The following is a 23,786-nucleotide window of genomic DNA, read 5'->3' as shown; positions in this document are numbered from 1 at the left end:
TATTTCACCTTAGTACAGCAGAGCTTGCTTTTCCTGGATAGGGGTACATCTCACTCATGTTTATGAAGCCCTTTGATTACATGAGCACTAAAGGGTTTGGTTAGAGGTAGGATTTGGCTTTGGAAAGCTCAGCCCCCACCTGCAGACTCCAGAAATGGTATTGCATCCAAACACATGGTGCCTGCCTGATCCAAAGCAATTTTTCACTCAGAAATTCAGAGTAAAGCTTCTCATGAAGGAAGGGATAGTGACCTTATATTCTCATGTAAAATTTGGTGTGCTCAGAGAAAAAGGGTTTTCTCCTGCTCATTATTGTCAAATGCAGCTTCCTGTATAATAAATGTCCCTTTGCTGAATCAAAATGGAAATTACTGTCTTGTGATCTGGCCATTAATATGCTGATTTCAGTGTGGGGCATGCTGGAATTCACATACCACTCACCTAGGAGAAGGGAAATGGAGTAACAGATAAAGCTTTCTTATATCTTGCTAAGCATGCTGTGCCCCTCAGGAAGAGGTGATCAGTGTGTTAATTTCCTCTGAGACATGGACGTTTATATACCTTTTTATTATGTAATGGGTCAACAAGGTGTGAACTGTATAGCCCAGCTGAACTAATGTGCAAAGCCCTGGGATTTTCTACAGCCAGGAAATGTGTTCTAAGGCACCCTAAGAAAACCAGTAAAAACTGACATTTATGAGTGGATTAAATTTTAAACTTACTGTTATAAAGTGTGTGGGTTTGTAAATAAGCACCTGTAAGAACCCAACAATTACAAGCTTACTTGTGGGAATATTTAATAAATGTAATCATAAATGATCGTTCAAAAAGCTTACCAGGATGAGCTAAGCTGTTGGCAACTGCTGCTTTGAGAAGGAACCTTCTCTTCCATTTGAGCAGAATCTGGACTGCTCAGGGATGGAAGAGGCAAATACTGCTCTGAGTAACTTTTCCATTGCTGCTCTTGTCTTGGATCTCACCTAGCACAAATTAAAATAGCCAGAGAGCTCTTTTTACTTCCTCTAACTTCCTGTAGCTTGCAACAGCTCTGTAAGATTCCCAAATTAGTAAGTTTGTCAGAGTACAGTGTGTGCTTCAGTGTTGCCCCTGCCCTACTCTTTCAGTGAGACAGGGAATGCAGAAAAATATTTTCCAATGCCAGTAAATTCCAGCTGCTGCTTTAGAACAGTTTTCTTGCTGCTGTTGATTTCTTCAAGTGTGGCTGCTTTGTTTGGTTTTTGTTACTGTCCATAGGAATTTTTAGCACTTTTCCCCTTGTGCTAGAAGGTGTTCTGGCATTGCTGATCATACCAGTTGTCTTCAGAAAGATCCATCTCAAACAACCTGCAGGGCAGTACGGGAGGTCTTTGGGGTTTGTTGTATACAAAGCAGTACTGTTCCCATTGTAGAGGTGGGATCTGTCTGGGCTTGTCTACTCTGAGAAAGCCTTTAGCAGGCTGGAAACAGCAATCAGGTCAAGCAGAATCGTTTTTTTTTACTGGAATAAAGTTAACTTTAGGCTGCTGAATTAGATGTTGCTACTTACAGTGGTGAAGCCTGTGACATATATACAGAGTCAGTGCTCAAAATTATGAAATGCTTTCAAAGTTACTGCTTAAAGGAAGCTGCTTGCCCTGTGGTACAATTTTAGTGTTGGACTTTGTTTAGAGATCTGTATCTGCTAGAGTGAATAAATAAATACGTACTGAGAAATACAGACTAATACATATTGATGAGCAGGGGGAATATTTTACCTGGGAAAGATGGATTTTTCTTTTTCCTAATTTATAGCTTTGTCAAATTATATAACCACCCTTGCATCCTTACATGATAGACCAGTACACTGAGTAGTATGGAATAATTACAATCTTTGAAAGATTGACATAGCCATATTGTTTTGTGCAATCCTTTTGAAGTAACATTGGTACATAATATCTGTTTGATAACCAGAAAGAATCCAGAAAGAAATCCTCAACTATCCAAGCTGTTTCAAGCAAACCAACCAACCCCCCCTCACAAGCCATGAATCTGGCAATTTCCCACCTTTAAAATTTTTCCTTTTCATAGAATATTTACAAATTGGAGAGGTGTAATAGAATACTGCTTTTCCCCTTCTTTCTGTAGTTTTTTTGCAATGACAACACACTTAAAACCATTTTGAATTTCCTCAGTTTCCTCAGATTGTCCCTCTCTCTGTCCACTGTGTAAGCAGAATAGCTTGGACAAACCCAAATGGACTTACTTGATTTGTGTGCATTCACAGATGGATCCAAAGTTGCGTCCTTCATTTGCTGATATTGTCAAAACACTGGAGGAAATGTTAAACCGCCTGAGAAATGAGGACTCAGAGAGAGACAGAAAGTTCTTGAACCTTGACAACAATGAAAGAAAACCAAAAGGTAAATGTCTGTACTGTACAAACATTGCTGCTGGGTGCTCACCGCAAGAGGAGGAAAAGCTTCATATTTTGAAAACTGATATTTGGCTATATATGGTTTTATTTACGGTTTATGAATGATTTTACACAAACCCTGAAAATTATTCTGGAGCAATGCTCTATGCTTTGCATTGTGGAATGTCCTTTGGTGAAAAAAACAGCTAGCTGTTTCTTAAAGTGATAAAAGTCTGTCCCCAAGAGCTTGAGAGGAAATTTAGAGTTCATTTGGGAATGGATTGTAAATTGCTGATAGTATATGAAAACCCATAAATTTTTGATTTATTGCTGCTTTGTACATATACATAATTTCTTTGGTCTATGTTACTTGTAATATTTAGAGGCTTCTTAAATTCCTTCAGGAGGAAGAGCACAGAAGATGCAAGAGTATTATAAAGTACCTAGAAATACTCTGAAAGACGAGAAAAGATGAGTCCCAGGTCTGCTTGGGAATGTTTGACTTGAAAGGTTTTCTTAAAGCTGTCTGGTGCCACCTGGTGTGGGGAGCAAACACTTGTAGCCTGGGCTGTATTCTGACTTGGTTGTTCTATGTTAGGACACTTCTGGCATTAGAAACTTAAGAGTACATTTATAATAGTTTCTTATATTATGTGGATATACAAATATGCAACATAAAGACATAATTATTGATCTGTAATATAGTTGTAGATTGAAATAATTTTTCTCTATGTCAAACCACATAGAGTAAATGCATGTGGTAGTTCTCCCACACCTGGAAAGCATCTAAAAGAGGTGTGAGTTAAAAAGGAAGCTTTTTTGTTTGTTTAGGGTTTTTTGTTTGGGTTGGGGTTTTTCTTTTGGTGTTTGGTGTTTGTTTTTTTTTGGTGGCATTCTCCCTTTGGAGTACATGTACAAAACAAGTACTTCTCAAATAAGTGTTACATGCTGTTCTTTGACTTGCATAGTCTTTCCTACATGGAATGGCTGTAGTCTAAACTGTGGCAGTATTTAAAGGAAAAAAGTGAAAACCCATGTGCTTATTCTGGAAATGTTAGTCAAAAGGAGATATCACTTCTTATACCCATTTGTTATTGCTTTCTAACATGGCTCTTCAGAGGCACCTTGAGAGCCCCATGACAGATCCATGTTCCAAACACTTGGGGAGTTAACATCTACTGGTTTCTCTTCCTAATCTAGTGATACAGCTTTTATTTATAAATGTGTGTGTGTGCAGTGAGTGAAAACACACAGGCCTATGTAAAACTTTTAAACTCCTATTCATTAGGGTCAGACTCTCATGTATCTCCAGTTTTGTATTGGATAATGTACTGAAAGAAGGCTGGGATAGAATGATTTAAAATCTGCATGGTACAAGGGGAGACTTTTTTTGTCTTAGACATTTCCCATCAGGGTGAAAAAGTGCCAATTTCTTTGGCAACTGTGTTTTGTACTGGTTCTCTTTTGTGGTCAGTAGCACCAACAGACCCTGGGCAACCTCTGCTGGAAGCCAGGATGATAAATCTAGAAACATGCAAATTGTTCTTCTCCAACACCACCCTGTGCCATCTCTGCTGTGGCAGTGTACTGGCAGCAAGGAGGTTTGCAGGGGCCCTAAATACACTGAGGAAAAGAGAAGAGAATGGTGTGCTTGTGTTTGTGCAGGAACTTATAAAAAAAGGAGCAGACATGTGCTTATGGAACACAGTTTGGAATATCAGAAACACAGCTTTTTTTCTTTACAGTGGTCATGAAGGCTCTTTGAGTGAGCAGGTGCACAGCTATACAGAGCTTCTTTAAGCTAAGAGTGTTTCTCTTTTTCTACTCAGGATCAATTGACAAAGGACCAGGAGTAAAACGTTTGAGTTCCTTGGATGATAAGATCCCGCCCAAGTCCCCCCGTCCGCGTCGCAACATCTGGTTGTCCCGCAGCCAGTCGGATATCTTCTCTCGCAAACCTTCCAGGAAGATCAACGTGCAGGACCCCTACTACACACCAAGCAAAGGGTTAGGCCGGAAAGTTAACCCCTTCAGTGCCCGGGAGGACCTCAAGGGGGGAAAGATCAAATTCTTTGACATGCCAAGCAAGTCTGTGATTTCCCTCGTGTTTGACTTGCATTCTCCAGAGGCGGGTGGAGGCCTGAAAGCCAGCCAGTCCCAGTTCCGGCAGGCGTACAGCACAGACTGGCAAGACCTTTCCCTTCTTCCTGGGAGGAGATGCAGATCACTTCCACTCTCTCCTGAATTACCACACAAGGAATATGGCCTGTTTGGGGGACTGTCTTCAACTGTTGGCAGGTGTGACCCGGCCCAGTTAGGTGCAGAGGTTCGGCAAAAACTCTTGAGTAGCACTAAATATGGTGTGTCAGAGATTCCCCCCTTTCACGCCAAGCCTCACAGAACAGAGTTTCTTCTTGCACCAGGACAAGAAGAGGATATGGACTGTTCAGATGGGCCAGTGGCCCAGGAGGAAAATGGGTTTTGCCCTGTTGAGAACACATGTGGAGATCCAGCATGTGATCAACCATTAGTGCTGGCCCAGTCCAGGCCGCTATCTTACAAAAAGCTCCCAGTTGAGAATTCAGTGAACTCTGAGGGACGTGGCTCCCCACAAGTGTTTGCAGGTTGTCTCCCTTCTGAAGAGATGGAGGTAGAAGATGACCTACTGAAAATTACGCTGTTAGAGCCTGCAAAGCCTCTGTTCAGTGTTAGTCCTCCCACCGAGCTGAAGAGAGAGGCATGGCCCTTCAGGGAGCAGGATGGGGACAGTCCTGCCCTGTTGTCTCAGACCTCCTCCAACATCTCAGCAAGTGGCAGCACAAAGTCAGCTTGTGACATATGAAGAGAGGGCTTAAACTGAACGTGTCCTTGAGTTGTTCCCAGTTGCTTAAACTAAGCTTTTCTGCAGTGCTGGGCTTCACATCTGAAAGAGACTCAATAAGCTGGCTGTAGGACAGAAAGCTGCAGACATTGTCTGAAGAGACTGATCATTTTATAAAACCTTATTTCAAATTGTGCTTATTCCCTTTCCTGATTTGAATTAGGAGGGGGAACTACTCCAGCCAGAATGGCCATGTGGGTCCCACAGCCCTTCCTGGAGGCAGCAGCCAGAGCAGGCACCATTAAACAGTTTGACCTGGATTTCCAGCATGGGGCATTTAAGGTCTTAAGCTCCATGTAAAGTGGAAAGAATGACCCTTAGATTTTTCCCTCTTCCTCTAAATGAACATCTGCTCTAAGCCACTGCATGTTTTTCATTAACATTCTGCATCAGTGCACCTGAGTCAGAGCCTGTGTTTCAGAAACAGGCACAGAAGTCTTTCCGAACTATGTTGAGCAGATAGGAATGCTCTCTAGTCCCAGAGCTGCTTTGAATGCTGTTGTAGCATTAAACAAGCTCTTCTTTCAAAAGCAGCAAAAACAAAACCCCTCATGCTGGTCACAATCTGCAGACTGAGTCACATGACAAGTACTTTGTGATTAACAAGAAGAATCTGTTCCCTGGTGGTTCATTTTCCCTTAGGATTTAGTAATGATGTTTAATACATTTGTGCAGGGAAGCTTGCTTCCTTGTACAGCTCTTTATGTACCTCAGCCCAAATGTGGAGGAAGATTTGCCCAGGGCACAGAGAAGCATATTCCAGGCATTGCCATTTCTGGGCTTCTGAAGAAACTGCTTCTGAAAGTACCAGCTGTACTGAGCTTTTGGCAGGGGGTGGGCCCTTATCTCTGAAGAGCTGAGTGGACATCATGATCTGTTTCTGCAGAATAGTTAAATACAGTAGCTACATCACAATTGACTATTATCACTAAGCTAGAAGGGTCACATTCACCTCCTTCTCTGGTTCAACATCCCACCTCACTGATTTCACTGCAGTAATGATGGTTCCTCACTAGCCTGCTTGACAGAGGACAGGAATCTCCTGCTCAGGGGAAGTTGCCAGCAGTGTTGTAGCCCCACAAGTGTTCTTGGAAAGGACAGCTCATGGGAAGGCTTTGAATTGTCAAACTGAAGAAAATTAGCTTGTCCTACATTGACTTTTTGTTTCCTCTACAGAAAGAAGCTGCTGTCTTTATTGGTTTCTCCTGTCACTGAATAGGATGACCTTTTTACCTTTTTTTTTTTTTTTTTACTTCCCTTGACCAGTGGGTACCTGTGAAAGAAGCAGCAACATGAGCTTTAATTCTGCTTGCTGGAACCATCATCAGCAATCCCAGCTCATTCTGTGACATTTGTGCAAAATCCTGCCCTTTTTCACTATCATCATCCCAAAAAACATGGGATTTTTAAAATTTTATTTTACGGGGGTTTTTTAACCTATATTATCATTCCTAAGTGAGGTAAACATTGCACACCTGCTGAGCAGATGGTGACGCAGCAGAGTCCAGATTTTCATCCAGGTAGCCTGTTAACACTCTTCCTGCTCTCTTCTAAGGCTGGGTACTGTAAGCTAGTCTCTGATGGAAGCCAGACTATTTCTACTCTTCTCCCATCTCAAAGAAAGGATGGAGAAAGCCTTAGTTCTTTCTTGGCTGGGATGTGTATTTTTCCTGAGGTGTAGGTAGCTATTCTATGAGTTACAGCTGTGACTTCCTCTAGTGAAGTGTGTTAACCTGGGCACTTCTCCCTTTGCAGTGGCTGTTATGAATGAAAGGAGAAGCCCAGTGTTGCTGAGTTATTTAATACAGTCCATGCCAGATTAGGCAGCTGTTCACAGCTCAAAAGAGAAAATGCCTGTGCTCACTAAGATCACCCCTTTTGGCCCACACCTCTCTGCCTCTTGAAGGTGCTGATCTGCAGAGTAGTCTCTGTCTCTGTATTGTGTCTGCAGAGTGCAGAGCAGCCTGTATGGCTGCCACTGTGTGTGTGTGTAACTTTGGGGACAGAGAAACACTAGAACTCAGTTGCCTGCCTGGTGCCTGCTTGCTTTTTTTTTATTTTTAAATCTTTTTATCTTTGCTACAACTATATCTTCTGGGAGGGAAACCATCAGCACCAGCTTCTGTTGTCACAAGATGCATTTAGGTGTGTGACTTCAGACAAAGAAGCAATAACGAGTAGTTTACTTTTGGATCACCAGGCTGAGGGAAGCTGCCCAGCAGCCTGACCGGAGAGCACACGCACACCTCTGGCTGCCCTGGGGCTCCCCTGAGTGAGCCCTGCCTGTCAGTGCTGACACCTCATCATGGAGCCCTCCCTGACACTGACTGCAAAGCTTGAGCAGTCAGCTTGGGGTACCCCAGGGCACCCACTGCAGTGACCTCACTGTTCTCTTACACTGCTGTCTTTATGACATTTCCCTGCCCTGAACAGCTCTTACAAAGCAGCAGAGCTAAAATTTTATTTTCTTAAATGTCCGCTCTAAGCACAACCAACTGACATGCACTGGGCACAGCTATCAACATTTCTGGCTCTTGGTACTGAGGTGGAGATGTCAGAAACAGAAATGCCAAGGAGTAGCAGCTCAGGCCTTTCCTGGATTGGTCTGCATGGGAAGAGGCATGTGTATGAAACTGGAGTAAAAGGTCATTTTAAAAATTGCAAAGTGGTTGCTGAAACCCAGTGTTTCCAAGGATGCAGTTGGAAGTCAAAACATCTCATCCCTTTGGCTGCATAAAGCTGAATCTAGGCAGCACCTAGTAATTCCTAGGTTTTGTGCCTACTGAGGTTGCTTTTCTACAGAGGGCCGTTTTCTGACAGCTGCTGATAAACGTGAATTTGAACATGTGGTCAGCAAACTCCCTTGTTTTATAGTGATGTGACAAAGTTTTATCGTGATTGGATTTTACCATAATTTTGACTTTACAGGAGCAGTTCTTGCTCTTTTAAAGTACTTTCTACACATTGCTACACATCTCCCTGAAGAGATCAAATATGTTTTTAATTCACTTTAAATCTCTGTTGAGTTCAATTAAATGTCTGTTATAAGCTATTTTTGTTGTGGTTGCAGGTTGATAAAACGCAGCCAGGAGAATGCATGTGAATTGCTGCCCCTCAAAAGCAGCACAGCCAAGGGGCTGTAGCAGACTTGTACTTGTTGGAGAGGCATTGATGTATTATGTGTAACAGAACGTTGGTATTTTTTGCCAGTACAACTAAAGACACTTGAATAATTCCTGTTTGCACTTAATGCTATTGTTTATATTGCATGTCACTACATTTCTATGCAAAACAAATAACCTTTTTTTTTTGGGAGGAGGGGCAGCCAGATATTTGATTAAGTATAAAGATCTTTGCGAGATGATCTATTTTCGTATTTATGAAGGAGTTTTACGTCTTAATATTTTGCAGTCTGTAAATAGCTGAACTTGTAATTAAAGGCTTAGGAAGAAGTTTGTAGCCTGTGTATAATAGTAAGTTAACACTGCCAGAAAAGAAATCTTTGCGAAACAACTTTTCTAATATTGCAGATATTTATGAATATGTAAAGAAAGCACGTCTTGTTTTTATGTTGATTGACCTTCTGACTTTTTTGAACTATAAGAAATGGTGTATGTTTTATTGGAACTGCAATAAGAAGTAACCAAAGATGAATCCACTTAAATATTTTGATAATTTTTTTCTTGGTCAGGTTTTGTAAACTTTCCCAACTTGCTTTCAAAATAAAAATGAAATCAAGGCCTGAGTCTTGTGATTAAGAGGATAACTGCTTTAAGTTAAAAAAGCTGGCTCGAATGCGTACTTAAAATAGAAATGCCATTAATACCTGGATTGAGATTGTATTTGCTATTACTCAGTGCTGAGTTATACCCAAGGAAAACTCATCCTCAGTAAATGTTATTTCTTTCCTGCATCTCACTGAAGAGTTCCACTATTGAATCCATGAGACTCAAGGATTTTTTTTTTTGAGGAATTTTCTCCTTCCCTTCTCCCCTGTAGGGGCAAAGGTCTCATCTGTGCATGCTCTAACCAAAGGTGCACTTCCCTCCCTTCAGCCTCATCCCTGCCTTCACATCCCTGCATGCCACTAAGGAACACGGGCAACTCCAACTGAGAGCAATTTAATGGGTCAGATGTAAAAACACAAATAAGAATATGAAAACTGTTCCCTTTTTGGCAAGTTCTTGATGGAAGAAAGAACTCCAAAACTTGGAGGAGACAAAAAAAGCACAGTTTAGTGAGTGGTGTAGCTCTATGCACTGTCCCAGGCCAACTTTATCTTCTCGCTGTGAGCTTTGGAAGATTTAGAAAACAAGCTCTTCACTATTTGCAGTGGCACTGATTTCCCACTGAGGTACAGTTTATTATGGCAGTCTGGCAACCAGGGCCCTGCACTGGGGTCTGTGTTTTTCCCTTGCTTGAGCATCCAGACGTAAGCCATGATATAGCCAGTCATGAACGCATCAAAGCCAGCTCGGTGTGTGCCCCCCTGTGAAGGAGGGCCGTGGGCTTCCTTCTCCTTTCCTGCAGCACCTGCTGCTTCAGTCTCACGGGCGGCTGGGTGACTGGGTGACAACCCAGCCCTGGACTTCTTCTCTGCTTGGTCACTGTCAGAGGCATTTCCCCTGGCAGAAGGGCTCTGGGCAGCTGCTCCCTGGTCAGTTCTTTCAGTGCCCCCCAGATTCTCTTCCCATTGTGTGCTGGTGTCTGAGCTGACCTCTGTTTCCATGTCCATGGAGATCTCCTCCAGTGGCCTGCCCTCCCCGTTGGGTGCGATCTCTGCCAGCTCTGTGGCAGCTGCAGGCTCATAGCAGCTCTGTTTCCGTGGTGGTCCTTCCTCCCCATTCTGAGCTTGCTCCATGTTGTCCCCTGAGCTTTCCTGCTGGAATGCCGTTGCGAGCACTTTCACGTTCTTCCGATGCTTCCATCTGTGCTTCCGTTTCTTGCGCTTCTCCCAAAGCTTGTCGTCCTCGTCAATGATGAGGTCAATGTTATGAGAATCTGGACACTTCACACCTTTTGGACACCACCCATAGGCCTAGCAAGAAAGAGAGAGGGGTCTGTAGCCTCCATCCTACTGGTTAAGACAACAATCACCATAACATGGAGTGGAGCTAATTATTCCCTTCCACTGCGAGGCTGGAGCAGGAACAGTGTCCAGCACACAGGAAAGGTGCTGCCACACTGTACTGGTGCAGCACACAGCATATGGGCAGAGGCCAAGGAAGGTGGGTTTGTTCTACCTGGAGAAGACAAGGCTAAGGGGAGGGGGATATCTAGTTGGTGTCTGCAGGTACCTACAGCAGAGGTTATGGGCAAGATGGAGCTAAATTCTTGTGAGAGCACAGGGAGAGGAAACCTGGCAACAGGGGAAATTATGACTAGAAAACATTTTTCATGTAGTGGTCAAGCACTGGAACAGGGACCTGGAGTGGTTTTTTAATCTCTGTCCTTAGAAACTTCCAGAGATTTCCCTAACTTATGTTTTGTGACAGAATGTACAACATGTGGGAGAGCTCCTTTTCTCCATGAAGCACCTGAAGCCAGCTATGATCTGACCAGATGGGCTCTTTGCTGCTGTAGCTGCACTAGGATGAGCTCTTGTGGACCACCCTGTGCTACAGTGCCAGAAGCTGCAAACAGGTAATAATTTTTATATCTAATGAAGGTAAAGGGAAGGGTAGAGGTGGCACTTCTCTTCTCTCTTGTAGGACAAGCCAAACTAAGGCAGAACTTGCAGCCTCCCCAGGACAGCACGGGATACTGTATCTCATACTGTCCCACTGTTTAGAGCCATAGACTCTGTTGGAATCTTCCTAATGAAGCCTGTAGGATTCCCCACCTCCAAGCAGAGCACACTATTGCCCTGTCTGCCATGAAGCCACATGAAGCCTGAAAATGTTCCTTGTACTCTGAAGCAGGTGAGGGGGAGTTGCCAGATGCTTTCCTACAACTTCTGGCTCGGGCCACGTGTGCCCCTTTCCATGGAGTCAGGAAGGGAGTGGGGAATTGTGTTACTTACTGAAAACTTCTCACAGACAGGCACCTTGTTGCCCCCTGCAGCACTGCTGTGGCTGTCTTCCTCCAGAGAGCAGCAGCGGTAGTCGATGTAGCGGGACATGTTGGCGGGGTAATTGCAGAACTCCACCGTGAGGTGCTGCCCGCTCGACTCCCGCAGCTTGCGGTTCTCTCGCTTGCTGCAACAAGAGGAGCACACAGTTACTGTGGGATGGGACCAGGGCACGGAGCAAACACTGCCCTCCACCAACTCTCAACTCCGTGACTTTCCTGCTCCTGAGCTCCAGCCCCAGATGCTGGAAAGGAATTCAATTCCAGGAAAGCAGCTTCAGTATGTAGTTGTTTCTATGCTGATTCAAAGGGTTTTTTTCTTATGCTGACATAGAGGAAGGGAAAGCAGCATCTCTGTTGAAGTTACAGGAGAAGGGGATGCAGTTTGTTTTTTTAACTATAAAGGGCACTAAGATATGTGTTTGTCTTCATAATGGTAATGGACAAGGAAAAGATGCCCCAAAATGAGGTACTGTGCAGACTGTCCAGCAGTCACCACCCAGGCAGGTTGAACCTGGGCAATGCAGGCAACAAGGAAAGGGTTTTCATTTAATGAAAAAAAATCTGATCTCTGTTTTGTTCCAAGAGCTGGTTAAAAGGTCAAAACCTTTGGAAGGCTCTACCTAACAAGAACTGGGCTTAAAACATTTAAGACGTCAGCTTAGAAAGTTATTTTTATCTTGTCAAAACAAAGCACTCTCATGTTTTGAGAACAGCCATCTTGAATGTTTTCAGACCTGTCAAACTGGCATTTCCTGAGATAAAACAGTCACAAAAAGTACCATTTCTCCTCAAAACAGAGCATGACTTGAACTTTATAGAGATCCCAGGGGCTTTATCAGGGGCCAGGGGCTTGTTTAGATTGTGTGGGGCCTGCAGAATGTGGGGCCAGACTGCAAAGCACAGATGTGTGTCCTGAACAAGAGCACAACCCTTGCTTGGAAAGAAGTGATGGGAGTCAGAGTGGGCCATGGGCATCTTGTGTGCAGGACATGTGACAGAGCTGGTCAGTGTCAAGGACTGCAGGGAGCATCCATCCTTTAACTGCAGTGTCCCCCACAAAGTAGAATTATAATCAGGAGACCTGCAGGACAGCCCTGGTTTCTTTTCTGTGTGATGTCCTGCCATGACCCTGTGGCACTGCTGGACCAGAGCCAGGCAGTGACAAAATTAGATCTCAGATCAGGCCACTGTGGTCAGTCTTCTACTGACACCAGTTCTGAAGTTCTCTTTCAGCTGCTGCCCACCAAACAGGTAAGGCCTATTGAAAAACAAACCCATTCTAGAAACAGAAAAAGCATAGGGCAGAGTCACCTGAAAAGCACCTTCAGTCAGTGGGACAGTGAAAGGACACAGCCCCCTTGCTGGAAAAACAAACACACACTGACTGTGTGTGACTGTAAGCTCTGAGTACCAGTGTGCTGCTCACCACTTCTTGTAGGCGTACTCCAAGTAGGAGGCTACAAAGCGAGTCTCAAACTCCGAGGCGTACTTGGTGTCGTATATTCCCGCCGGGAACATCTCGGAGAGGTCGGCGGTGAAGGTGCCCAGGCTCTCCGGGAGGTGGGCATAGAAGCACTGGTACAGGAACACCAGGTCGATCAGGCCGTTATGGAGGATGAGTGGCTTCTTGGCTCGGATGAGCTCCAGGAACAGCGTCCGAACGCTCAGGCTCTGGCTCTCGTTGCCCTGCACAAGGGAGGATCAGTCAGTGAGCCTGGGCACTCTGGAGAGCCCTCAGAGCCTGTGGCAGGAGCTGTGACTGACTCTGAACAGAGGCACAAATGTTTGGAAAAGCAACTGCAATGAGTGCGTTTAAAGCGGCAGGGAGATGAAAGGGACAATGCGGCAGGCAGGAGCCCAGGGTGTGCCCACCCTCACGCAGGAGCAGGGGAAGCCAGCACACTCCCAGAAACGTGGAGCAGAGCAGGCTGAGGTGTCTGAGAGGGAGTAAGTTTGTACCTTGTCGTTGCCCTTGTGGTAAGGGATCCCCTGGGAATACTGCTTGTTGAAGTCGAAGCCGTGCTGCACCAGGAACTGCACTGACTGGGGCTCGACCACATAATCCTCGGTGCAGAGCAGCGTGAGGTTGTAGATCTGGCACAGGTACGTGTTCTCGGACTGCGCAAGGAGAGGGGCAAAGAACCCAGGGACACCTGTCAGGGGGAGCTGCCAAAAAAGCCGGTGGACTTCCACGGGGGAATTCAATCTCCCAGCGCGTCCCCGTCTCCTGGGACCGACCAAGACAAAACGGCCGCCCCACGGTTCGCGCACGCACCTTCTCCGGGAGCTGCTTGAAACAGGCGACGCCGAGGGACAGGACAGAGCGCGTCCTGGCGGCGCTGCAGACGGCCTTGTAGCGCTCCTCGATGCACCTGGTGACGGGAGAACGGGCCATGACGGCTCCGGCCTGCCGGTACTCCGGGGAGAGGGCACCGCGCAGCCGGTACCGAGAAACGCACCCCCCGCCCCACCGGGCACTCACGGGCTCAGCAGCAACTTCCTGGCGCCGAGGCCGCTCAGCTCCTGCGGGGAGACAGACACTGTCAGTGGCTCCGCGGGACCGGCCGCGCCCCTCCCCGCCGCCGCTGCCCCCACCCGGTCTCACCGTGTCCACGGCCACGAAGGTGGCGGAGCGCAGCGCCAGCACCATGGACGGCCACAGCTCCGCCAGGTTGTCGCTCTGCACGTCCACCACCGGCACCCGCGCCGGGCCCGCCATGGCCGCGCCCGCACGGGGCCTCCGCCGCCCCGCCTGCCCGCCGCCTGCCCGCCGCGGGCCCCGCACACCGTGCCCGCTCCGCGCCCAGCGCCGCCCGCCCTCGCGGCCGGCCCAGCTTCTGCCGGCCCCGGTGGGGTTTTTTACCGTTCTCAAAATCCGTTTCCAACCGAAATTTGGAATTAAGTCAACAGGCGTTTAGCTTGAACAGCTCCTTTGGGTCCTTCCTGAGCGGACGCTCGGACCGGCGGGAGCAGGGGCGGGCTCCTTTTGCTCCCGGCTTGCTGATTGGCTCCAGCGCGCCGGGAGGCCCCGCCCCTCACGCCTGCTTTCCGGGGGAGGGCGGGTACGAGCCCGCCCCGCGCGCTTCCCTTCGATTGGCTGGTAGGCGGCGGTGGGCGGGACCCCCCGCTCTGATTGGCCGCCGCGCGATGGTGGGGCGGGACAGATTTTCCCGGGAAAGCGCGCGCGGCGGCGGGAGCGGCTGGGCCATGAGCCCCGCGCGGGGCCGGGCGGCGGCGGCGGTGGCGGCGGCCGGGGCGCTCCGGCGGAGCGGCGGGAGCGCGGCCCCGCCCCGGGGGCGGAGCAGGAGGCGCGCATCGCCCCGCGGAGGTGCCCGGCAGCGGGAGGGCTGGGGGAGCGTGGCGTGTTCTCTCCGGTGCTTGCTGGGTCCGCGTAAAGCCCGGTACTCGGTGCGGGTCCACCCGGCAGCGGCTTGGTCGGGCTTCCGCCTCTGCTGCGGTTGAGCCCCGCAGCCCTTCGCCGTCTCCCGCCGTGCGCTGACCCCGCGCCGCTCTCCTGGCAGGGGCCCCGGCTGCAGCGCCCGCTCCGCCGCCCGCCCGGCATCTCTTCAGCGACCCCGCTGAGGTCGAGGCCCTGCGCCGGAATCTGCTCGCCTGGTACGATCGATGCAAGCGGGACCTTCCCTGGAGGGCGCTGGTAAGGGGAGACATCGGAAGCAGGGGTGGGGAACTACTTACTCTGCCTTAAGGGAGCCTGGCTGATGTGACCGTGGTGTTCTTCCTTATGTCGTGCATTCCCACCCGCATGGAAGTGCTCCCAGGTGGTCGTGGCTGTGTTGTGGTGGGTGGTCTGGAACCAGGTATGAAGAGCAAAAGCAGGGCACGCTTCTCATATGTAACCTTCAAGACGAGTACTTATCTCTGGCGAGGTTAGTCTAGCTGTGTTTCAATCCTGTTTTGTTCCTGCCTTTATGATACTCTGAAGCAGCGAGTGCTGCATGGAGAAGGTTTCCCATGCATTTGTTTTAAGCCTGCTGGAGTTTTTTTAGAGCTCCTGCCTGTTCTGTGCTCAGAGAGTCATTGTGGTGCTGAGGGTGGGCATCAGCTTTACAGCAACATCTGAATGGTGGGAACTGCACAGCCCCTCTGTGGGATTTACATCTGCCTCTAATTGCAAGCAGGCTCAGGTATGGGATTTTTAGCCTCCTAGGTAACTCTCCATGTGGGATTTCATCAGCAAGAAGTTGTTTTAGCTGTCACTTGATTAACCCAAACTCAGAACTTCTGAGTGCTTGGGGGAATTTTTTTTTTTACTTTCAGATTCCATTGTAGTGTTCCAAACACACCATGGATTGTTGTATTTTACACGCAGGTCCCCTCTGCAGTGGGGTCTGTGTCACCTTCTTCCTCACGCTTCATCTTTTTTCCCTTGCAGGCAGCGGCGGAGCCGGATGCCGACAGACGGGGATATGCAGGTGAGGAGCAGGGGCTGGCTCTGTGAGGTGTGGCTTCGTGTGCCATCCTTGGAACAAACTGCCTGAAGTGGACACGAGAGCCACTGATCCCCTTGCAAGGCACTGGGGGTTTGAAGAACCCACCTTGGGCCTGGGGGAGCCCCTGTGGGGAAGGTGAGGGGTGGGAGGGTGTCCCATGAGCCGGATGCTGTGCGGGGTTTGTAGCCAGTGCTAACGTGGCCACAGCACAAGGTGTGGGTGGCGTTGGTGCCTGTGCTGTGAGCCCTGCCCTGCTCCCTGCAGTGTGGGTGTCTGAGATCATGCTCCAGCAGACACAGGTGGCTACGGTGATCGACTACTACACCCGCTGGATGCAGGTGACTGCTCCTTACACAGTCCTGTGCCCACAGCCTGTCCCTTTTGGAGGGAGCAGCTGCCCCCTGCCTGTGGCAGATCCCCAGTGGCAGAACTCTGCTTGTCCCTGACTTGTCCCTTTCCCTCTGTCCCGCAGAAGTGGCCAACACTGCAGGCTCTGGCAGAGGCGTCCCTGGAGGTGAGGATCGCTGGGATTCGGTGCTCTCCCTGCCCTGTGGCAGAAAGATTAACATTAACACTCTCCATTAACACCCTGCTGTGTCTCTCTGAGCAGGAGGTGAATGAGCTGTGGGCTGGGCTTGGCTACTACTCCAGAGGGAAGCGTCTGCAGGAAGCAGCAAGGAAGGTGCTGGACTGGGGGGGAAGGGGCATTTCTAAAGCCCTGTGTGGCTGCAGGGCTGGTGCTGGCTCATGTCTGCCCTGCCTCGCTGGGGCTGTGCTGCTGGCACAAGGCTGCAGAGGCTGGGATCCCATCTTCCCATGGGCAAAATGGGTTCCTTGCACACGTCCACCCCAGCTGCTTCCCTGAGCTTGGCCCCTTCCCTGCCAGGTGGTGTCCGAGCTGGCTGGTCAGATGCCCAGGACAGCTGAGGAGCTGCAGAAGCTGCTGCCGGGGGTGGGCCGATACACGGCGGGAGCCATCGCGTCCATCTCGTACGGACAGGTGAGAGCTGCTGACAGTGGGCACCTCTCCCCTCGCTGCCCAGCCCCACTCCTGACAGCTCCTGCTGCTGAGTCTCACAAGCCAAGGGATCCCCAGGGTTGTGCTTGGCTCTCCCCCCACTTTGGGGTGCATCAAAGCTCCCACCCAGCTTGACCTGTGGGTTGGCCTTGTGTGTGTCCCTCTCCATCCTGGGAGCATCCCAGCTCCCTTCTTTGTCTGGAGCACATTCCAGCATGGTAATGCCAGCTCCTGGTGCCAGGCTACGGGAGTTGTGGATGGGAACGTGATCCGGGTCCTGTGCCGCCTGCGATGTGTCGGTGCCGACTCCAGCAGCCCAGCTGTCATCGACTGGCTCTGGTAAGGGAGTGCTCTGTCCTGGAGCTGTGCTGAGTGTGACTAAAGGCAGCATCACCCAGGAGCCTTGGGGAGCTGAGCCTGTGAAGGGAGGCAGGTGTGGAGTATGGAAACTCTTGGGTAGTTGGTGCTGCTCGGAGCAGTAGTGAAAGGAGCTGTGCTGCCTGTGCCTACCTGGGAGCTTCCCTCCAACAGGCAGGAGGCAGGCAAAAATCCTGGCATGCTCTTCTCAGAGATCCCCATGCCTCTCACTGCCCTTTCTCCAGGGACATGGCCAATGTCCTGGTGGACAGGAGTCGCCCAGGGGATTTTAACCAAGCCTTGATGGAGCTGGGGGCAACTGTGTGTGTGCCCAAGTCCCCACTGTGTGGGGAATGCCCGGTGAAGCAGCACTGCCAAGCATGGCGCAGAGTAAGTGTGGCCCCGAGGGTTTGCCATGCCTGGGACAATGTAGGCTGGTGGATGAGCCTGTCCTCACTTCTGTTTGCCCTTGCAGGTGGAGAAGGAGCTGGCCTTCGCCTCTCAGAAGCTGTTTGGAAAAGCCCCCCCAGTGCCCGATGTTGAGGACTGTGGTAAGCATGTGGGGAGATGGCTGTTGAAGCTCCAGGTCTGAGCCCTGCAGCAACTGTTACACTGGTGTTTGCAGATGTTGGGGACTGTCCCCTGTGCCCCCCAGCCACAGAGCCGTGGGACAGCAGCCTGGGGGTGACCAACTTTCCCCGGAAAGCAGCGAAGAAGCCGCCGCGGGCGATGCGAACAGCCACGTGTGTGCTGGAGAGGAGGGGCTGCCACGGGGCCCCAGAATACCTCATTGTGCAGAGACCCAGCTCGGGTAATGGGGCTGGGAAGGGGGGGATGAAGGCACCACACAGCCCCTTCCCACCTGCATGAGGGATAGAGGGAGAGGCTTTGGTTGCTGGGGTAGGGAAAGGAGCCCTTCGGGGCTGTGATGAGGCTCAGTGTCCCTGGATGTGTCCTTTGCTGCCTCACGTTTCTGTCATGCCTCCTTCCCAGGTCTCCTGGCTGGACTCTGGGAGTTCCCAAGTGTCCCACTGGCTCAAGATCTGCAGGAGGAGAAGGAGAGGGAGGAGCTGGCTGATCACCTCCAGGCCTGGATGGGGCGGCCCATGGCAGCAAAAGGCCTGCAGTTTATTGGAGAGGTGAGCCTGGAGGTGGAGGGATGCAGTGAGTCCCCTGTGCTCAGCCATGGGGATGTAGCACACAGGAGAAAGGTGTCCCTTCCCCGCTGTCACCCCTCCCAAGCTCTGCCCCACTGCTCAGGACCCTGGCAGGCTCAGTGCACTTTGCATCCCCCATTGCCTGCCAGTTGCCTGTCTCATGTGTCTTTCCATCCCCTCACAGGTCATCCACATCTTCTCCCACATCCACCAGACTTATGTGGTCTACTCCCTGCACCTAGATGGGGATGTCACCCTGGACCCTGCCTTGTCCCCATCCCGCTGGGTGACAGAGGATGAGTTCCATGCCTCAGCCGTGTCCACAGCCATGAAGAAGGTATGGGGGCACTTGGGCCTTTCCTCCCTTCCCTCAGTTATCTGGGAAAAACCCCTGGCATCCCCTCAACTTCTCTGGGCTCTCTTGTTCTTCCTTCAGGTGCTGAAAGCTCACGAGAAGCAGCGCAGGAAGGAGAGCAGGCCTGTCAAGGTGAGCAGTGCTCCAGGGTGCCTGGGGCCCCAGTGCTCTGGGACAGCCTCTGGTGTGCTGTGCTGAAGGCACCCGGGAGTTTGGGATGAGGCCAAGGAGCATCCCCAGCCTGTGGCCATCCCCTGACTGGCACTGCCCCCGGGTGTCCTGTCCCCAGAGGGATCCCTGGAGCCCGTGGGGGCCCTTGGGGTCTGGTTGAGCCCTGCTGTGTCTCCTGCAGGGCTCCAAGCGGAAGCGGGGGGCCAAGGCACCGGGAGCAGGCAGCCCCCGCCCTGGGACACAGCTCTCCCTCCGTGCCTTTCTCCGGGCACCGACGGCCCCGTGAGGGCACCGACCTTCCTCGTGTGAGAGCCCAGAGCCCCTCGCTGGGGTCAGTCCTGCCCAGGGCGTGGCAGCGCTGGCCCTGTGCCATAGCAAGCCCAGGACATGGCTCTACAATGGTCTCTCATTCTTCCTTTCCCTTGCCTCCCCCGTGGGCATTGTGCCTGGATGGGGCCACTGGTCCTGGATTAATTGTGGAGCCAGACCTGCCCTCCCTCCTTGGCTGGAGCCCTCCTGGGCTATTTGGCCCTGTACTGCCACCACTTTGGCACTGTGGACTCAGGGCAGCAGGGCTTTCTCTCCAGCAGTGGGAAGGCTGTGGCCACATGGCTCCTGCAGCCCTGTCCCCTGCCTGCATCTCATGCCCCTGTCAGTGACTGGGGATGCTGCTGTACCCTCCCTTGTTTTTACTGTACCTGAAAATAAATCTCAAGTGTGTGGGTTTTTTAAGTGACTGTCTCTGTTGCACTGTGCTAAGCTGGGGGTGTTAGGCAGCCTGTGATGGAATGTGAAGATAGCCAACAGGATCCTTAGATCTGAGCTGGGAAGAGCAGGGATTTCTTCATTAATACACCCAAGAGCCCCTTGGCTGAGCATTGACCCCAAATAAAGCACCCAGAGCACCCCTCCTGCAAGGGCAGATATTGGCCCCCAAGGGCTGTGCAGCTCCTGCCTGTGGGCTGCTCCTCCCTGGGGCTGAACAACTGCCCCCAGGGTTTTTCGTAGGGTTTCATTCTCCTTTTATAGTTTCTCGTTGGGCTGCTCAGCACTGTTCATGTTGAGTGTGGTGCACCCTTGCAAATGCCCAATGCTGGGGGCTGGCAGAGATAGGGGACAGTCCTGGCGGGGTGCTAGGGGCAGTGATCTCAATTTTAGTGATACGCCCACTTTGACTGATGGAAATGGCCATTTCATCCTCACCTGGCACTCAGCACATCTTAAATAGGAGGACTAAAAACCCAAAGCAGTGCCTGTAAGTTAATTCTTTAACTGAGAGGAGGAAGAGGCCACCACTCACCCCACAGGGCTGGTCATGCTGTGGGTGGTAACTGCCACTAAGTGGTCATAATCCAGGGCCTCTGGATTATCCACTCCCTTCAGGCAGCCCCTCTTCTCTCTGTGTCTGGAGTATTTCTGTGCCAGCATGCTCTTGGCCATGTTCCAGGCTCAAGTCTCAGTAAATTAGGCTGAAACTAAGGCAGAAAGTTCTTTACATGTGGTTGATAAATCACTGGGAACCCAGGGCAGGGGAGAAATCCCAGCCATCCTGGGGCATGCTCACACCCCCACTGGACTCAGCCCTGAGCATCTTGCTCCCACTGGAGCTGGGTTGGCTCTGGATTGATCTGGAGCTATCCCTTGGTCCCTGCTCACCTGGGCCATGCCAGGGATGGGATCTCTATGGTCGTTGCCCTGGGGTTGGACTGGAGAAGCTGGGGAGCTGAGGGAGGAGGACTGCAGCGTTGCACTACTGCTGCTGGTCCATGTAGAGCTGCACAGCTTTCCACAGCGCCCGAATATTTCCCTCCCCAAAGCCGGGTGCTCCTCGACGGTCAATGAGCTCCAGGAAAAAGGTCTCCTCCGAGAAGATGGGATGGGTGAAGATCTGCATCAAATATTCCCGAGAGGGGCTCTCTGTGGCATCAATGCCCAGCTGGCCCTTGTCCCCAGGCACTGTGGTGTCCAGGAGGATGCCAAGCTCTGCCAGCATGTGAGGGTCTTGCCCAGCTCTTCGGATCTCCTCTGCTTTGTGCCCCTGGCTGTAATACGTGGGGGGGGGTGTGAAGAACCGTGCCCCCTGCTGCTGCAGAGCCCTGGTCGTGCTGACAATGTCAGTGGTGCAGAGGCCGACGTGCTGGATCCCAGCCCCGCCGTGCTGCTCCAGGAATGTGTCAACCTGGTTGGTGCCGTTCTGGGAGAGGGACTCGGCAAAGACCAGCTTGCAGCCGTGGGCTGGGGTGCCCTGGGCACTCTGCAGTGCAAGGAGCAGCATGCCCACCCCCTGCCCCCCCAGCACGTACCCTTCAGCCGGCCTTTCCTGGGGGTTCAGCAGGAAGCGGTGGAAGCCGAAGCAGCGCTGGTACCAGTCCAGAGCCGCCCGGGCCCCGCCCCGGGGGCAGACATATGTGATGTGGTCAAAGTGAGTGATCCTGATCCCATCCCCTGTGGCTGAGGGGGCTCCTTGGATGGGCTGGAAGCCCGGCAGGAAGAGTCCTCGGTAAGAGGATCGGTCCAAAAGGGTGTGGCTGATGTTGCCCACCACAGAGCTCACCACGCTGTAGGTGACAGAACCACCCTCATCACTCAGCTCAGTGGGGGGCACCAGCAAGGAGCATCCCTGGCTCTGCAGCCGCTTGCAGAGCCCCGGCACATCATCCACCTCGAAGCAGACATTGGAGGCCGTGCCCAGGGTGGGCTGGGGATCTACATCATAGAGGAAGTCATGGGATGAGGTGACTTCCCGTGCAGGTGCCAGGCGCTCGTTGACGAGGAAGATGGCAGATTCCCGTCGCAGGGCCAGCTGCCGGACACGTGGCGTCTCCCGCACGGCCACTGGCTGGAAGCGAAAGGTGTTGGCCAGGTGCTGGCCCCAGCCTTGCCTGTAGGGCAGGTGCAGGGAGATGAAGCAGGGGCGGCTCAGCGAGGCTGCCATGGCTGGGCAGGCTGTGGGGAGGATGCAGGGGGTCAGAGGGGCTGCTGGCCTTGGGGAAAAACTGTTCCCCCACCTTGCACAGAGCCCACCTGTGTTTGCAATCACACATGCATATGGGTGTAAACTCGCACCTTTTAAATGTGTGATTTTAAATAAATGGGTCTCAGGAGCCAGTTTGCAGTGTGAAAGGGCACCCACCTTTGGGACCAGCTACAAAGAGCCGCCCAAGGATGCCAAGCCCTCCTGCCAGCCTTCCACTCTGCTGCCCTGCCCTGTGCTTGAGGTCCCAGAGCAGGAAAGCTCCAAGCCCTGGATGCAGCCCTGCGGGTCCCGTCTGGAGCCACGTGTCCTTTGGGAGTGCTGCAGGGAGGTCAGTGGGGATTCCCAGTGGAGGAGGTGTGCTGCATGTGTAAGCAAGATTATGGGGACAAGGGTTATGGTGGGAATGTCCTGTACCAGGAACATGGACTGGTAAACATGGAGCAACACACTGGTTACAGCTAAAACGCTCCTGCGCTGCCCCAGTGCCTGTCAGGTGTGTCCCACCAGTGGAGGGGAGCAGTGGGGTCATGATAGGCTGATGTGCCCTTCCCCTCCCCAACAAGGACAGCGTGGAGCCACCATGCTCTCTGCTACAGCCCGGAAACCATGACAATGCCCTAGCAGCACAGAAGAACACTTCGGGAAAGTGACCTTCCTCCCCACTCATCCAAATATCTGTGATGCTCAAGGGGGAAAACAGATCTGCCCAAAACTCTGCCGTCGGAATCACCTCTCCAGAGAGCACCGAGATTTCCTGATCCCATAGCATGCACAAGCCGCTCTGGCCAGTCCTCACAGGTGTGCAGTGAGCTGGCGGCACACACCTGCTCAAATATTCCCTTTTCCCTGCCCGCCTGAAGGGGCTGTGTGCACCGAGCTCTCAGCGCTCCTTCCCACCAGCCCAGGGCGGAGGGACCGCGTGGACCCGGCGAGCACATGGGCAGGGGCCGGCGCTCCTTCCCTCCGGCCCCGCTTCCCGCTGGGCACCGCGGCACCGGCTCGGGCCCCGCTCCGCTCCCGCCGGCCCCGCTCCCCGCGCCCGCCCCGCCACCCCCGTGCCCGCGGGCCCCGCTCGCCCTCGGGCTGTGGCTCACCGAGGTCAAGGCTGCGGGCGAAGGGGACGGCGGGCAGCGCCAGCGGGGGCGGTTCAGCTCGCTCCGCCCCGGCATGCACCAGGCCCGGCCCTGCCCGGGCTGCGGAGCGGCCGCGGGAGCGCTCCCGGCGGGGGAGCGGGGCGATCGCCCGGGCAGGGACGGGGCCGGCACACGGAGAACGCGCTGCCCGCTGCGGGGGCCGCGGTTTGCGGGCCAAAAGCCGCCCAGGCTGAAAACCGCAGACACCGCGGCTCGGGATGAGCCGAGGGGAGGAGGGAAGTGCCTGCCAGGCGGTGGCCTGGGCTCCCTGGGGCACAGCTCGTGTCTGTGCAGGGTCATTCCCTGCCAGCCCGAGTCCCAGGACGTGAACTGGGGAAACGTGTCCCTGCTCAGTGCTGGGCGCTTCACGGTGTCCGGGGTACCCGGTGGGGACTTGAGGGGAACAGCGTGCGGGTGGGGGGTGACAGCTCTGCAGAAAGTCTGGCGTCAGTCACAGGGACTGCTCACCAGTCCAACCCACGGCCCCACATCCTTGCAGACACTGCTGGGCCCCTCAAGCCCCTCAGCAGCGATCCCCTCTCCCCCTGCTGTTTTCAGACGAATCCCCACTCTATGTATGCCTGGGATCATGTTCTGCCCTCGCTGTGACTGTGGCTGCTTGCCCTTCCCTGCCTTATCATGTTTTTGTACAGATCCCAGGTACAATAAACTGCTCAAATATTTGCAGAGATGTCCTTGTGCTGCCAGAGTGGTGAGCTCCTCTTGTTTGGTTGGGGGGTGGAATTCAGTATCGCTGTGATTTCCCAAGGAAACACCGACACTACCACAGCCCCATCAGTGTGGGGCCGGACAGAAGGCATG

General features: G+C 52.1%; 4 protein-coding genes across 4 annotated transcripts in view; 2 read left to right on the top strand and 2 right to left on the bottom strand.

Moving 5' to 3' along the window:
• TESK2 (testis associated actin remodelling kinase 2) overlaps positions 1-9,018 on the top strand; it is a 76,242-nt gene extending 67,224 nt beyond the window's left edge. The window contains exons 10-11 of the mRNA XM_036387752.2: positions 2,264-2,399; positions 4,222-9,018. Coding sequence (XP_036243645.1) covers positions 2,264-2,399; positions 4,222-5,234 — 1,149 coding nt within the window. The 3' untranslated portion in view covers positions 5,235-9,018. The remainder of the gene's footprint in view (positions 1-2,263; positions 2,400-4,221) is intronic.
• Positions 9,019-9,378: 360 nt separating this feature from the next.
• On the bottom strand, positions 9,379-14,064 carry TOE1 (target of EGR1, exonuclease). Its single transcript, XM_036387754.2, has 7 exons — positions 13,951-14,064; positions 13,828-13,868; positions 13,621-13,717; positions 13,305-13,463; positions 12,772-13,031; positions 11,296-11,470; positions 9,379-10,311 (listed from the first exon to the last, which is right to left on the bottom strand). The coding sequence occupies exons 1-7, from the start codon at positions 14,062-14,064 to the stop codon at positions 9,526-9,528; spliced, it is 1,632 nt and encodes a 543-aa protein (XP_036243647.1). The 3' UTR covers positions 9,379-9,525.
• An 800-nt stretch (positions 14,065-14,864) lies between these two features.
• MUTYH (mutY DNA glycosylase) lies at positions 14,865-19,586 on the top strand. Its single transcript, XM_036388336.1, has 14 exons — positions 14,865-15,000; positions 15,739-15,778; positions 16,061-16,134; positions 16,269-16,310; positions 16,407-16,478; positions 16,683-16,796; positions 17,056-17,153; positions 17,417-17,561; positions 17,647-17,722; positions 17,797-17,982; positions 18,165-18,310; positions 18,513-18,665; positions 18,765-18,815; positions 19,036-19,586. Exons 3-14 carry the CDS (start codon positions 16,078-16,080, stop codon positions 19,138-19,140), a joined length of 1,245 nt encoding a protein of 414 aa, XP_036244229.1. The 5' UTR covers positions 14,865-15,000; positions 15,739-15,778; positions 16,061-16,077; the 3' UTR covers positions 19,141-19,586.
• A 26-nt stretch (positions 19,587-19,612) lies between these two features.
• Positions 19,613-22,976, bottom strand: HPDL (4-hydroxyphenylpyruvate dioxygenase like). Its single transcript, XM_036388337.1, has 2 exons — positions 22,926-22,976; positions 19,613-21,800 (listed from the first exon to the last, which is right to left on the bottom strand). The coding sequence occupies exon 2, from the start codon at positions 21,787-21,789 to the stop codon at positions 20,605-20,607; it is 1,185 nt and encodes a 394-aa protein (XP_036244230.1). The 5' UTR covers positions 21,790-21,800; positions 22,926-22,976; the 3' UTR covers positions 19,613-20,604.
• Positions 22,977-23,786: the final 810 nt, after the last annotated feature.

The sequence above is a fragment of the Molothrus ater genome, chromosome 9 (genome assembly GCF_012460135.2).
Source record: "Molothrus ater isolate BHLD 08-10-18 breed brown headed cowbird chromosome 9, BPBGC_Mater_1.1, whole genome shotgun sequence".
Lineage (NCBI taxonomy): Eukaryota > Metazoa > Chordata > Aves > Passeriformes > Icteridae > Molothrus > Molothrus ater.
This window is presented reverse-complemented; position numbering and strand designations above follow the sequence as displayed.

Excerpts from the sequence above, each read along its gene's own strand:
- TOE1 (XM_036387754.2), bottom strand. The coding sequence starts at position 14,064 with ATGGCGGGCCCGGCGCGGGTGCCGGTGGTGGACGTGCAGAGCGACAAC. Across the intron at positions 13,718-13,827 it reads AGGAAGTTGCTGCTGAGCCC|GTGCATCGAGGAGCGCTACA; the intron begins GTGAGTGCCCGG and ends TCCCGTCACCAG. Across the intron at positions 13,032-13,304 it reads ACCACAAGGGCAACGACAAG|GGCAACGAGAGCCAGAGCCT; the intron begins GTACAAACTTAC and ends TCCCTTGTGCAG.
- MUTYH (XM_036388336.1), top strand. The coding sequence starts at position 16,078 with ATGCTCCAGCAGACACAGGTGGCTACGGTGATCGACTACTACACCCGC. Across the intron at positions 16,797-17,055 it reads CGTCCATCTCGTACGGACAG|GCTACGGGAGTTGTGGATGG; the intron begins GTGAGAGCTGCT and ends TCCTGGTGCCAG. Across the intron at positions 17,154-17,416 it reads GCTGTCATCGACTGGCTCTG|GGACATGGCCAATGTCCTGG; the intron begins GTAAGGGAGTGC and ends CCCTTTCTCCAG.
- HPDL (XM_036388337.1), bottom strand. The coding sequence starts at position 21,789 with ATGGCAGCCTCGCTGAGCCGCCCCTGCTTCATCTCCCTGCACCTGCCC.